Consider the following 14,637-nt stretch of genomic DNA (forward strand, 5'->3'; position numbering starts at 1 on the left):
GGCGGCGAAATCAAACATTGCTCTCTGCTCAAGTTGTCGTCGGCACTTGAAAGGGAAGAGAACTATTAACAAACAATCGAATCTGAAATGGCTGACTTAAATATATTTAATTTTTTGAAGTGAGACACTTTCGCTCTGGTAAAGAACAAAGTGTCATATTCGATTCGAAGGAATTGACTGTATGGAAATCAGATGAGTCGTATAATATGTTTTTTTTTGTTTTTGTGTTTTTTTTTTAGATTAAAATAGTTTCAATTTTCATATTACTGCTGAGTCATTGTGATGTTGTGTTTTATTTTTGCTAACATGACATCATGTGCACAGATGTTCGAACATCATCACGTTATTATGTTTAGTCTAGTTTGTTTAATTAAAAAAAGAATCACACACTGTGTTAGAATTTATCTCTGATCTTTTGAAAATTTATGAAAATCAGTCATCTATCTCTGTTTCTACAAAAGTAATCAAAGTGAACTCTAACCTGTGTGAATATTCACAATCTCAACAGGAGGCTTGGCCCCTGGAGTAGTGTTATGGTTTTCCTTTAGTGATTCAAGTTCTTCCGGTAAAATATTGTCTGATGATCAAAGCCAACATACAGCTGCTTCATCTCTCTTTGATTTCGTCTGTGCATTAACGTCGCTGAGAAATCAACTCACAACAACTACCGAGGCGATCGTAATAACCAGTTTACTTGAGTTTAATAGTTCCTAATTTGTTCTCTTCAACCCAAACGTTTTTGATTACGTAATTATAAGCGCATATTCAGGAAATGTTGCCGTGTGATACAAGGCAAGTGAAAAATGTTGCGTTCAGTGTTGTAGCGTGTTTTGGGTCTCAACAGTCCGTGCTGTGATATTGGCAAGTTTATTTACTGCTGAATGCTCCCGCGGTGCCTCTCTCTACTAACATGCATGCAACTACAACGTACAACCTGGTACCTGAAGGGAACGTATATAAACTTTGGTTCTTTCGGCTATCACAAGTTTCTTAGACTTCCCTCATACAATAGTTTTAAAGATTTTGGTTCGAAGGGACAATTTATTATTGTCAAATATTCTTAATTAAGGAAAAACAGTCCGTCCTGTGATATTGGCAAGTTTATTTACTGCTGAATGCTCCCGCGGTGCCTCTCTCTACTAACATGCATGCAACTACAACGTACAACCTGGTACCTGAAGGGAACGTATATAAACTTTGGTTCTTTCGGCTATCACAAGTTTCTTAGACTTCCCTCATACAATAGTTTTAAAGATTTTGGTTCGAAGGGACAATTTATAATTGTCAAATATCCTTAATTAAGGAAAACAAAGTCAAAATGAAAATTTCACTATTCAAGCGGTTGTCACATCAGATAACATGTTAAATCCTAAATTTTTCAAGCATGTCAGTCTTTTACAATCCGTCTCGAAATATATTTTGTCTGTCCTTGTTTTTTTTAAGTTTGTTCATTGTTACCTTGAATCATTTCCCACCTTTGTAAATTTATATTTATAGGTTTCTAGCTCTCTTTGCGATAAGAGATAACTTTGCACATCACAAAAATTCTCAATATGTCGCGATAAAGTCTATTTAAGTTTACTTCCCACCATCGCGGGTGTCCTTCGGAAAACAATTCGTACGTGGGCCAGTTTCAATAAAGCCCCAAGAAACTATATATCAGAAGAGAGCTTAAAGTGCCTATGAAGTAAAAAATAATTGCTGCTGATTTGAAAGGCTTTTCAAAGTAAATAAGAATGTCGTTTTCGTTTTTGGAATATCTTTTTTCGTTCTAGAGATACTCACGTTTTTGTATTGTAAGTGATGACGTCATAGGTGGTTCCACTAAAACAGCTCAACACTCAATCAAGAATATCTCTAACAATATTAAAGCATTGTTCTTTAAACTTGGCATCAGAAAAGTACATCTCAAAAGAAACAAAATGGCATCCGTCTTGCCGTCGCCATGACAACAGTTATGCCGCTGGTCCTGTTTTAATTAAAACTAACATAACCAGATTTTATCTTAAGCAAGGATCATCCACTCCCAACAATCTAATGGGGAGAGTTAAGACAATATGGGAATCATGTGTGTTCCGGGCAAGACCCTCTGTCCCTTTTCGAAGGGTTGCAAATTGGCATATTTGGTTTTTCACAGAAAGAGACTGGAGCCAAAAGTGTTGCCATGGCAACAACACAGAAGGTGTCATTCTGTTTCTTTTGTGATGCACATTTGTGGTGCCAAGTTTGAAGAACACTGCTCCAATATTTCTAGAGATATTCTTGATTCAGTGTTTTACTGTTCAAGTGGAACCACCTATGACGTCATCACTTTCCTCATTTGCATAATGCAAAAACGTAAATATCTCTAGAACGAAAAAGGATATTCCAAAAAGGGAAACGCCATTCTTCTTTACTTTGAAAAGCCTTTCAAATAAGCAGCAATTATTTTTTACTTCATGGGCACTTTAATGTAGTTTACGATAAAAATAAATTTAAGCGATTTTTGTCTTCTAGGAAGGTTCAGGAGCCCGTATGGCGTAAAACGCCCGAGGTTTGTTCCATTGAAATTATCGGCTATCGGATGCCGCCACACGAGCACAATAGCTCAATGGCTGGACAGTCTTATTCACAAGGCGTCAATCAACAAAAGTGTGTCGGGCTTTTTCGACATTCTGATTGGTTGTCTAGATATCCGCATCTAAAGTTGGAGTAGCTAAAAATATGCAAGACGCGTTGCGTATAAATGGACGCCAGAAGAAAATCTGTTAAATATCAAAATTTGCCGACAAACTTTCGTTTGTCATTATCCCTGGAATGTTCTGGCAAAATTTCACGAAAAACCGTCAAATCTGCATACCCTATAAATTCGCTCAAAGTGGATGCATTTCTCCCAAAATCAAATTGCGAGATTTTAGCTCATAAAGGTTCGTAAACAACTCGCGCAACGCCAGGAGAATATCTCGCCTTATGAAAACGCAAATCAGTGGAACAACAGGACCTCCTAGCGTCAATGACAATGAATCAGGATTTCCCGAGAAAAGCATCGCATTGCAACATGTTTTCTATCGCTCTGTCGCATTGAAGAAAAAGACACTAAAACGGACAAAGTAGCCAAAGGCAGAAGAACAAATGCGAGATAAACCATACCAAATAACATGAAATAAGAGCTCCAAGATGACTGGTTTGCCGCGAAAATTCCCTTGGCGGTTTCGTCCATTTAAGCGATTACGACACCTTCATGGTTTATTAACTTTCTTTGAAAGTACGTTTCTTCTAAATAACTCGGCCGCTTTTTGAAATTTTTAACATTTTTTTTTGTAAACCTAAGATAAAATTACTGACTTAAATTTTGTCAAATAAAAGAAAAAACGATTTTTTTGTGCCCTCGAAGGAAGGAAGTAGCCTTAACAAGGGTTTTTAGCCTCAAATTTCACTCCTCTATAGCTATATAATTGCGACAAACCCCAAAACAGATTAGGTTGTGTAAACGTCCCACATTATCTTTTCTTCAGTGAACTGTGAACAAATCAGTTTTACTGCTTACTTTCTAGGCTTGTCGCGATGGCTTGCCATGTGTTGCAGAGCGGTTGATTCGAGTAAGCGCTTCAGAATGTAACGCATACGACGGAGATGGACTTACCCCACTTCACCATGCGGCGAGAGGAAACCATGTACAAATCATTCAACTGCTGCTTAACGCTGGGGCCGGTAAGGAGTTGTAGAATGCAATCGATTGCTTTACATTTTTTATTTAGTCCACTATTATATGTTTTTTGTGAAGGCGCGTTGGCGTCATGGTTACAGAGCTCTACTTCGGATCGGGCAGTCCGGGTTCGAGCCCTAGCGGGGGACATTGTGTTGTGTTCTTGGGCAAGACACTTTACTCTCACAGTGCTTCTCTCCACTGTAGAGTATAAATGGGTACCGGCAAATTTAATTCTGGGGGTAACCCTGCGATGGACTAGAGTCGTTTCATGCTACAGACACGCCGGCCTGATAGGCCACTTGGCTCGTATGCAGACTTTACCTTATATGTTGTTTAATAAGACCACCAACAAATAATCTTAAATTAGGAAGTAAAAAGAGGAAATGAACGATGAAGTTTGAGGTATGGTTATGAGCCGTGAGGCATGGAACGTGAAGCGTGAAATGTGAAGACCGGAAGGCGTTTAAGTGGGTAAACATTTACGAGAATCTTTTATCATTTGCTGGTTATGACGTCATATGGCGTCATAAAATCCGCCCGATGTTGGATTTCTTTTCAGGAAGTCAGAAAATAACAGAAAATGATAGTAATTGTAGCATCAAGTGATAAAGAGTGGTAATAATGACCTAGCAAAATCTAACTGCTGGAAACTGCTTTAAGCCACCTTAATGAAAACTGTTTCAGTTTTGTTTTACAAAAAAGTGCAGGATAAGTGCAGTTCTACATTCTGTTACGGTGAATAGTATTGGCCGTAACAGAATGTAGAACTGCACTTATCCTGCATTTTTTTTGTAAAACAAAACTGAAACAATTTTCATTAAGGTGGCTCAAAGCAGTTTCCAGCAGTTAGATTTTACTAGGTCATTATTACCACTCTTTATCACTTGATGCTAAAATTATTCGTCTTCTTTCTTCTTCATTTTCGTGACACCATAGGTTACCATGGCAATAGTATGACCTGCTATAAACACCCTTAAATACAACTTTAGAGACTTATAATTCAAAAAGGGCACGGTGAAATTTTTTTACTTTATCAAATTTTAATAACCATGATAAGACGCAACTTTTGGAAAAGTTCAAAAAACTGTATGATAAGTACATAGGGTTCAGAGCCACCTTAAATTTTTAAAAACTAAGGTCGCGTTATGCATTTCTAATTGAAATTTCTGGTTGGTGTTCAACTTGGTCGTTAAACCCGGCATAGCGTTAGTTCAAAATACTTTACCAGCAGCAAAAGGAATTGTCTCCTTTCCAACCAGTTACCATCTGAACGCCACGCAGATGTCTGAGATGAGTCTGTTGATTATTTCACACAGATATCAATTTTCCTGCTGCTTTGAACGCTGGCTGTGCCTATATGACACCGTTGATATGCGCCAGTAAGTTTGGTTCGCTCGATGCGTGCCGGCTGCTCATTCAAAATGGCGCTCACATTACCAAGAAATCCTGCAATGGTCAATCACCGCTGCATTATGCAGCACGTAAAGGACATACAAAGGTCTTGGAGGTAGGGTTTACACGATAAGATATGAGGTAATTTTCGCGTTAAAGGGCTATTGAATCCTGAAATCGAAAATGACATGAGGTCATAACAAAAAAGTCGGGGGGGACCCCCATATGAAAAGATTGGGGATACTTGCCGAAAAATTTGAATTAAATCCCTGATGGAGACCAATATATCTGAGCATGGCTCAAGCTTTATTTGACCCCTAAAAGATACCACTTAAAACAGAATAGGTACGATTACCAGCCGCTGTTCAGGAAGGGAGCCCGCGCAAGTAGAGTTGGACTCGAGAGACCGGCCGAAATCAAGCGTTAAGACGAAACCTTAACCCGAAGCCTTAACCCTAATCTTTACGTACTTGTCAACTTTTGGTGTTTCAGTTTTTGCCGGATTTATTAACTATCCCCAATTAACTGTCCCTGGGTCTCCGAGGATGATCACCAAGTTGAAAACATATTCAATAACTGTAATAAAATAAACTGGCAGCCCAACACATAGTGCCGCAATAAACAAGTAACACCTCTAATATATGCAGACCAGATGCATTCAAGCCAACTTTAATTTGAATTATCCAGCTTCTGCTAAAAGAAGGAGGAATTCCCATAAACCTTGAAGACAACGACAAAGCCACTTCATTACACGCTGCAGCTCTGGCGGGACAGACAGAAGCTATTAGGAAGTTGGTAAGAAAGCTTTTTACTGAAGTCGTATATACTCCGTCCAGTCCTAATCCAGTCCCCAGCAGTCGGGCGTTGCTAGGTAACATAACGCATTCTCTTAGCAACAGGATAAACAAGTAGAAAAGAATAAGAAAAGAAAACGTAAGAAAAAAGCCGGTTTTGATGTGACGTCATCATTTTCCAAAATAAGAAATTATCAATCCTGCTGAAGTTTTAGTTGCATCAGATGTAAGACCCTCTAATAACTTGATGTTTTGTAACGTTTAAGCCCGACAGGATTTCCTCATTATGTAATAGTGCACGTCTGAATTTCCAAGTTTATGCGTTTTGTGACATTAAAATGGCGGCCCGATAAGCCTCTCGAGTAAGGTCAAAAGATGAGTTATTGCTCAAGTTTTTGCTAACTGAACAGTTCTTGCTCTAGAAGAAATATTAATTTCAATGTGTCGGAGCTCAAGAATAATACTAGTAAAACTCAATGACAAACGTTTCTGTTACTTTACAGACGCCATGTTACTGTTCCTGTGAGGGACACAAACATGGCGACTCAGCTTTATAAATTTGAGCGAAACACCTCACCGAATAACGCGCGAGTGAAAAACGGCACAGACCTAAATCTTGGCGAGGTTGTTTATATATTTCATATCCCAGCTTCTTGACTTCATTTACTGAATGGTTACGAATTTTATTTTTGATGGCGTAACACTGCAAACCAGCCATAACTCTGAGGAAATTAAGTATGTTATATTATGTTTCATGCTGACAACAGATCGTGCTTCAAGAAACTGTCGGTCACGTTTCTTCTTCAACGTCTTTTCAGCAATTCAAATTGATGTTCTACCGTTGACAAGTATTTAAATGAGGAGAACACTTTTGCGCTACCTAAGAGAAGTAAACTTATGTTGTTTTAGCTGGAAATATAACAAATACAGAGAAAGAGCTGATACAATATACTCTCACATTATAACAACAAGAAAAGAACAATTTTATAATAGTTTAATTAGTTTAACGACAGTTTTGTAACTGACTTGTAAGTTGTTTCGGGTATGGTAGCTTGACAAAAGAGCTCTTTATTACTACATGAAAAAGATAACGACCGAAGTGTACAGAAAAGCGGCACAACCCTTAGTCCAGCGATTAGGCTCGAAGTCGATAAAGTGATAGAGAAAAGTTATGAAATTAACGACCGTATTGTCTATATCTTCTCAGGTGTTGTATGGAGCAGACATGGCTCTCCGAGATAACGACGGTTACACGCCACTGCACTTGGCAGCAAGAGAAGGTCACGTGGACGCGTTCAAAGAAATGCTGCGCAAAGGTGCCGAGAACTGTAAATATTTGGCTTCAAATGACGCTCCATTTTGGTTGAGTGAACAAGCTTGAGGACGAAAAGATTTAAATACGCGCAAAAGTACATGAATCCAAATAACGAAGTGATGAAGAAAATTTAAATGTGGAGTTATATCTTGAAGTATTTCCAGGGTATTCAACGTTTGTCATTGTTTGTTTCATTTTCTTCACAGCCAAAAGTGAAGGCTTATCAACGCGCACGTTGTTAAATAGTCCTGATAATTATGGAAATGTCTGCTTACATTTGGCCATTAAACATGGACACAAAGAGGTTAGAATGCATTATTATAAGATAACCCATTTATCATGATCTACTTTAATCTCGCGTGGACTATCTTTTCTCCATCTGTAAAAAAAATGGCTATGATAGCGACTACCGTGTGTGATACTGGAACAGAACCCATTAACACGAGGGGTTATTTCATTAGACTGCAAAACAATTCACTTCTATTGAATCAACTCGAGATAGATCGATGCGCCGTTAACGAATTGGCGGGAGGGAGAAATCGCTCTACGATATCTTACTCAAAATTTCAAGCCCGCTCCAAATCCTTTTTGTGACACCACGTTTGTTATACCAAGCTGGACAAAGAAACGGAAGTTGATTCTTCTTTGAGAATATTTCCTTATTTTTATTATTATTGGTGTGAAATTCATCTGCTTTTAGATTGTTGAGCTGTGCCTGGAGTCTGGAGCTGACATAGGCACTGTACAGGTAATCAATGATTATTAGGACTGCAACTGTCAAGACAGTGGGCAAGCACTAAGCACTGTAAGATCACCCCGCGTTATAAACAGATATCTATTAGGTTTAGGGCGGGTGTTTTTCAAGGAATCTGAAATAACATGTTTGTTTGAAATGGTTTTATTTTCGTTACGCTTTACTCCTCGAGAAACACAACTAACTTTCTTTGGCCAGCCTGGAAAGATATTTCGTAGTCTAATTAGAATTAAAAAAACAATATGCTTTTGGGTGAATTTATTTTTATAGCTATTATTGTCCTCTGTTTTTGCTTGTTTGCTTTCATTTACGTTTTTTCGAAAGTCAGCAGTAAATAGATATTCACTGTTCTGTCCAAAAGAAATACGCGCTTTTTTTTTAACATTGCTACCTCAGTTATATGCCCTGTTAAGCCTTATGTGCTACTTAATGGGCCTTATAAGAACGTGAGGGTGAACTTGTATGAATTAAATTCAATTCTGCCTGTCTTAGGAGGACTTTTCCACGCCAATTCACCTAGCTTGTAGTCAAGGCAACTTGCAAATAGCAAAGCTGTTGGTGCAACACGGTGCGAAGATCGAGAGTGAAGATGGTAACGGAATGACGCCGTTATTAAGGTAACTGCCGTTTATTCACTAGTTGATCGATGTTTAAATCGTGTTGTATTCTTGGACAATTTGCCATTTTCTCACAGTGTCTCTCTCCAGCCAAAAGCTAGTAAGTTTGGGTATGGGCGAAGAGATCATGTAGTGACTAGCATCCACATCATGGCCGCCCGGTCTGTAGATACACTAAAAGGCCAAATGTCAACTTCAGTAAAGGCTGTACTAGCTGTTACTTCTCATGACCAGTAGTCGGGTTAAATTACTGCTGCAGATAATATTTCTCAGTCTAGGTTCCAGACCTCTAATAATTACGATATGAATAGTTTTCAAAAATTTGTAATGGTCACTTTTGAAAACGTGTGTTGACTAGCATACAAAACATGAGGTTCAGAATTAAAATGGATTTGTGTTATATAGTTTTAAAAGGATACTATAATTAAACCAAAAGGTAGAGACAGCAGAAAGCAAATCGTAATTTTAAGAACATTACGACATTTTTTAATTTATAAGACATGTTTCGTGTCCCATATTCTACAATCAGCTAGTTTTTTTGTTTTCAATTTTTCTTATTACACGAGTCTGGTAGTTCTTGACTAATGTGATTCAACAGTATTTTTGTTTCGTTCCTGGTCCTTCTGTTTACATATCCGGGTTTATTAAAATGCCTAAACCTTCTTCTACAGAGCCTCACTTGAAGGACATGTGCCTATCATTGACTATCTCCTGGAGCAGGTAATTATTAAATATAAATTATAAATATAATAATCATTTAGTTATTTTACATCCGATCTACAAATATATTATTTTTGTTGTCACGTGGAGGCAGCGTGACAGAGTGGTTTAGGGGGCTGGTGTTGTAATCCGGGGGTCCCGAGTTCAAGGCCTTCACCCTGCCAATAACAGGATTTGTTTCTCGGTAGTCCCGAGTTGAAATCCTCGGTAACTCTTTGTAAATAGCCAACTGGTCTGCCTCCTGCCAGGTGGGATTTTTAACTATGTTACGTTTATTTGAAATATTTGTTTCCTTTGTTTCAGTGGCATGCCTGTAAACTAGCTAAGCTTAGTGCTTGTATAGCTAAGTGCATGAACACTATAAATAAGATTTACATTTTTACCTTTACATCGTCACTGTTGCCAGGGAGCGATGCTCCATCCAACTACAGACACTTGCACCCCCTGCCCACTCATGTGCGCTGTCAAGAGGAGCCAGCACTACGCTGTCAAATATTACCTTGCACGCGGTTTTCCATTAAAGTTCAAGGATATGAACTGGAGAACAGTACTTCATGTAGCCGTCGCGTGCGCTGACATCCAGACTGTAGACTTGATCTTGGAGGTAAACAGAATTGAGCTTGAAGTAAGATGCTGATATTAAGTATATTTATCTTCACAGTTGAAATGGAAAATATCGCAACGCGGGGAGGGAGGAGAAATTCACGGAGGAAACTTTTTCCATTAATATGGCTTTCAGCTGTTTTTAGTTTCTCTGATTTCCGCTCATGATAGTTAATTCAGGAAATGGTTAGGAAACTTGGCAAAGTTCTTCGTTGTTTGTTTTTGTTTGTTTGTTTGTTTGTTTGTGTGTTTTTTGTTTTCTTATTTTGGGGGTTGACCCTGCACAAAACCTGGCAAAATACAAAAGGTGATTACGTGTGCTCAGTCAAGCATTGCGATTATGTAATTCAACCGTTTTCAATGAGCATAGCACAAAAGAACAAAAGATGTGCAGGGTCAAGGACTTTCCAACATAAATCTTAGCCTGTTTGTTTGCTTCTTTGATGTTTACCGACCTTCCTAGCCATTTCCCACTATTATAACTATGTACTCATGAACTATTCAATTCATTTAATGAAAATGTAATTAATCTCAAATTAGCGAGTGTTAAACTTGAACAGTTTAAAACATAAATAATGGATTATTCTGTTGAGGTTAAGATAATTGAATCGGATCTCAACTTGTAGGGACTGTTATAAAGCAAAACTTTTGAGATCAGTGTTTCATTATTATTATTATTATTATTATTATTATTATTATTATTATTATCATTATTATTATTATTATTATTTTAGAATGGCGGTCATAGCCTCTTAGAGAGCAAAGATCAATATGGCAAAACAGCAACACATTACGCCGCAACTACACACAACGTGGACGTAAGTTAACTTTAGAGCTACGGTTTTTCTGCCTACTTGGCTAAGCATTCCAGTTTTTAGGAGATAAATTGACGCGAATTGGGAGAAAAATATGAAGAGAATTGACATCCAAAAGAAATAATAATATGTTGCCAATAAGGGATGATCAGGACTAGTAAAGTTGAGTCTATTTAAAAAAAAAAAAAAATAGATAAATAGAAAAGATGAAAAATATATAAAAGGTCATTCACGCAGGCTTGTAGACTAAATCAATAGGCCTGCATTTCCTTTAATTTAGTCATACTACTACGAAGTGACAAAAAAATAAATCAGGAATTCAATAACTGGTAAATATATTTACAGTGAACACTAATCCCAAGTTCTCTAGATTCATGATTACCAAACCGCCATTTTGATAACCTGAAAGGTGGACAGACAATTCTTTCATGGTCTTTCACCGCTTTGTTGCACCAAATTATATTTCCAGAAATTTGACATGATCGTGTAATCAATGGAATGCTAAAGATTTCTCCATATAAACCGACAGCGTCTTCTAATCTCTTGCCGTTTGGCATATTCTCACCTCCCCACCACCCTCCGTCCCCACCCCTCTCCACCTCCTAGGCTATTCTTTTCTTTTCAATCTTAATGTTAATAGATCATCCTATAATATGAATATGATAAAAGCTTCTTATTTTCTTATTTTTGTCCCTTGCAATAGATTATAGACCGTCTAATTCTTGTTGGAGCTAATGTCAGGGCGAAAGACAACGAGGAGAGGATCCCGCTTCACTTGGCCGCAGAGTTTGTATACTTTTCATTTGTATTCATAGATACGCAACGCTAGCAACAGCACTGTGCGGTCAGCTTACGTTAACTTGTTAAGTGTTACCACATTACTTGCCAAAAATTGCGGACGATTTTAATTTCGGACAGAAACAGTACTAGTGTCCGAAAATAAAACCGACTTTTCAGCGTCCGAAATATTTCCAGTACAGTATAAAACTTTGAAGTAGCTCCAAAGCTCTTAGTTTCCTTTATAGAATTTGTGTTATTTTCTCTTCGTTGTATCCTTAAAATCTCGAGGGTGCAGTAAAACGGCGTTTTCAAATTCCTCCAGTTTGAAGAGCGTTTTCGAAAAGCTCCGTTTTCGTGACGGATTATTGTGGACGGTAGGCCTGATCGTAGGAATTCAGCTGCGTTTTCAAATTTCTACGGCGTAGTGTGGACGGCGCCTCATAGTATGGAATAACACGTGTTCTTTTCCACTTTTCAGAGGTGGCTTCGTCGATGCGGTGAGATCGCTTCTCAGCGCATGCCCAGAATCTGTTAATGACATTGATTATGGATCTCGCACCCCTCTGCATTGCGCAGCCTCAAACGGATGGGTAGAAGTGGCAACACATTTATTGCAGCATGGCGCTGAAGTTGACTACAGGTAACTGAACCCTTAAAATATTTGAAATTACTCCCACACGCACGCATGTTCCGGCTTTATGATCAATTCAGGATGCATTTTCCGTATTTAGTACCCTCTCCTCTGTCTTTCTGTTTTTCTTTCTTGCACGATTCATGATGTCAATGCTTTTAAGAGGCCATTGTCTGCATAATTTGCCATTTTGTTCACCTTCCGTAAACGGCGAGAGGCGCTAGATTTCCTTGAGGAGCGTTTTGACTAATTTGGCACCAACATAAACCTCCCAGAAAGTGTGTCATTGACCCTATTGGGTTTATTTGGGGACCTGCTTTTTTTTCTTGGCACCTATTTTCCATTACTTGGTACATCTGGAGCAGACATGCTTTCCACGAGCATTCTGAAACGTCTGAAACTAAAACCCCGTTCACACCAACATGTTGAACATGTTTTAAAGTGGTTTAACTAAAAAAGGTTAAAAATCAGTCGCTCATACCGTACAGACTCCACAACTTAACTATGTAAATATCTCTATGATTAAAACATGTTAGCAAGGTGGTTTGAAATTACACTTGTCTTCTCAAAATGACTGCAAAGCTTACTCGACAAATTGGAAAATCCTAAATCTGATTTAGTTAAACTATTTTAGTTGGTGTGAATGGGGCATTATTAAGTGTCTTCTCTCGGGAAGTTACATCCACTTGAGTTCGTCTTTTTCCTGTCTTTCATAGAGATGACGATCGCCTTACACCGTTATTCCACGCAGCAATTCGTGGTTGTCCTTTGACAATAGACACTCTGCTTCATTACGGAGCGGATATCAATAGTCTTGACAAAAATCGAGTGAGTAGAGTTCTGCCGTAGCCATAACTAATTAAAATACTAAAGCACAAGGGTATTCGAGGAACGATGCTTTATTTAATCTATCCGTACAATAATCAGTTTTCGATCTGTTAGTTGAAAATTTGGAGAAAATATCCACTCAGCTTGTTGACGATTTTCTTTGGCGATATTTTAATTAAGGTGAATTGCAACAGTTATCACCACTGCCATTGCTTTTAAGCAGAAGCATAGATAGGTGATATGCTTCTGTTTTAAGTTGATGTTGCAAAAGACTACGAGTAAAACCTCTTTCGCTTAGTCCGTCGTGTATGAGGCGAAAGAAAACCGCGAGAGCAAAGCGAAAGAGGGACTATTCTTAGTCTAATTTGGAATCAAATGGCAATTGCTCAAACATTGGTGAACAAGTTATGACGTTAAATATTGCGATGGTAACGTTATGACCTGTTAACTCTAAGTGCTTATAACTCAAAATATAGTTCAGTGATCTCTATTTCTTATCATCGGACGGCAATTAGCATTCCATACACAATTTCTGGTTAAAGGTTATGGAGTAACTTCAGAGACACTTTAAATTTTCAAACAATTAAATGCCTCTGAATAGCTTGAAATATCCCGGGAATTAGGCTGAGGGCGGGAGATGATGGACAGTTCAGGCTATATTTCAACATCTTTTTTTTAGTTTGTGAGTACTTTCAAGTCCACGGTTAAAACACAAAAACATTTGATTGTTTAACGCCATTTAAATGTTTAATTTTGGCATATTTTTATTACTCATAATATCATCCTCAACTGCTTTTCTTTTTAGAAACCTGCTGCGGTTAAGGCGGCTTATTTGGGAAACACATGCGCTCTTCGAAAGCTGATTTCATGTGGAGCAGATCTAACAATAGTCTCAACAAGTGGATACAACTGCTTGGATGCAGCAATAAAAGCTGGGCATTTGGAGAATTGTTTGGAGATTATCAAACACGAAAGGTAAGAATGGGTAGATTGCTTTAAACTAATAGCTATTTTATGCGACAAGAAAGGAATGTGCTATATGCTGATAGCTTCGCACGAAGTTTTCCACGCTCAACGAAAGTTTGATCAAAGAATGTTTCTGATCAATTTTTGATAGCGTTCAAGTAACATATCAAACAAGAAAAGCCGTGTTTGACCACATTTCCAAACATCGCGAGGAGAGTTGAAAATACGACGCGCAGCGTAGTATTTTTGAATAACCTCGAGGTGTTTGGAAATGTGGTTAAACGCTGTTTTGAGTGTTTGATATATCTTCTCAATCTGAACTAAAACCAAGGAAAAATCGGAGAAATAAAGTCGTAAAAACCTAAGATCAGATATCCAAACACCGTCACGGTCATGATTTCCTTTGTTTAAACTTGATGAATTATTAGTGAGTTTGAGAAACATTTTTGCATGTCCAAAGGTTTGCTTAAGCCTCGCAAAAATTGCTGAAGATTCTATTAAATCCCACTCTCTCACAAACAAACAAACCCTTGCACCTTCTGGGAATTTTCCGCCTCTCAACTTCCGCAACCCTCCGATTAACCTTGCACAGCAGGACCGTAGTAAGTAACAGGCAAACAGAGGCACTTGTCTCAGTCATTTTTTTTTTTCGGTTTTGTTGTTTATAGTCATTATAAACACTCTAAATATCTAGGCAGAGAATTTAACTATGAATATGGCTTCAGTCTTTACCT

General features: G+C 38.1%; 1 protein-coding gene across 1 annotated transcript in view; it reads left to right on the top strand.

The window, feature by feature from the left end:
• The window catches only part of LOC145488889 (transient receptor potential cation channel subfamily A member 1-like), a 77,166-nt gene that overhangs the window by 13,152 nt on the left and 49,377 nt on the right, over nt 1-14,637 (top strand). The window contains exons 3-16 of the mRNA XM_081467715.1: nt 3,534-3,690; nt 5,005-5,195; nt 5,768-5,875; nt 7,082-7,190; nt 7,396-7,493; nt 7,890-7,937; nt 8,436-8,560; nt 9,232-9,280; nt 9,687-9,884; nt 10,618-10,701; nt 11,402-11,484; nt 11,957-12,118; nt 12,826-12,937; nt 13,743-13,912. Coding sequence (XP_081323841.1) covers nt 3,534-3,690; nt 5,005-5,195; nt 5,768-5,875; nt 7,082-7,190; nt 7,396-7,493; nt 7,890-7,937; nt 8,436-8,560; nt 9,232-9,280; nt 9,687-9,884; nt 10,618-10,701; nt 11,402-11,484; nt 11,957-12,118; nt 12,826-12,937; nt 13,743-13,912 — 1,694 coding nt within the window. The remainder of the gene's footprint in view (nt 1-3,533; nt 3,691-5,004; nt 5,196-5,767; nt 5,876-7,081; nt 7,191-7,395; nt 7,494-7,889; nt 7,938-8,435; nt 8,561-9,231; nt 9,281-9,686; nt 9,885-10,617; nt 10,702-11,401; nt 11,485-11,956; nt 12,119-12,825; nt 12,938-13,742; nt 13,913-14,637) is intronic.

Source organism: Orbicella franksi, chromosome 6, assembly GCF_964199315.1.
Source record: "Orbicella franksi chromosome 6, jaOrbFran1.1, whole genome shotgun sequence".
Classification (NCBI taxonomy): domain Eukaryota; kingdom Metazoa; phylum Cnidaria; class Anthozoa; order Scleractinia; family Merulinidae; genus Orbicella; species Orbicella franksi.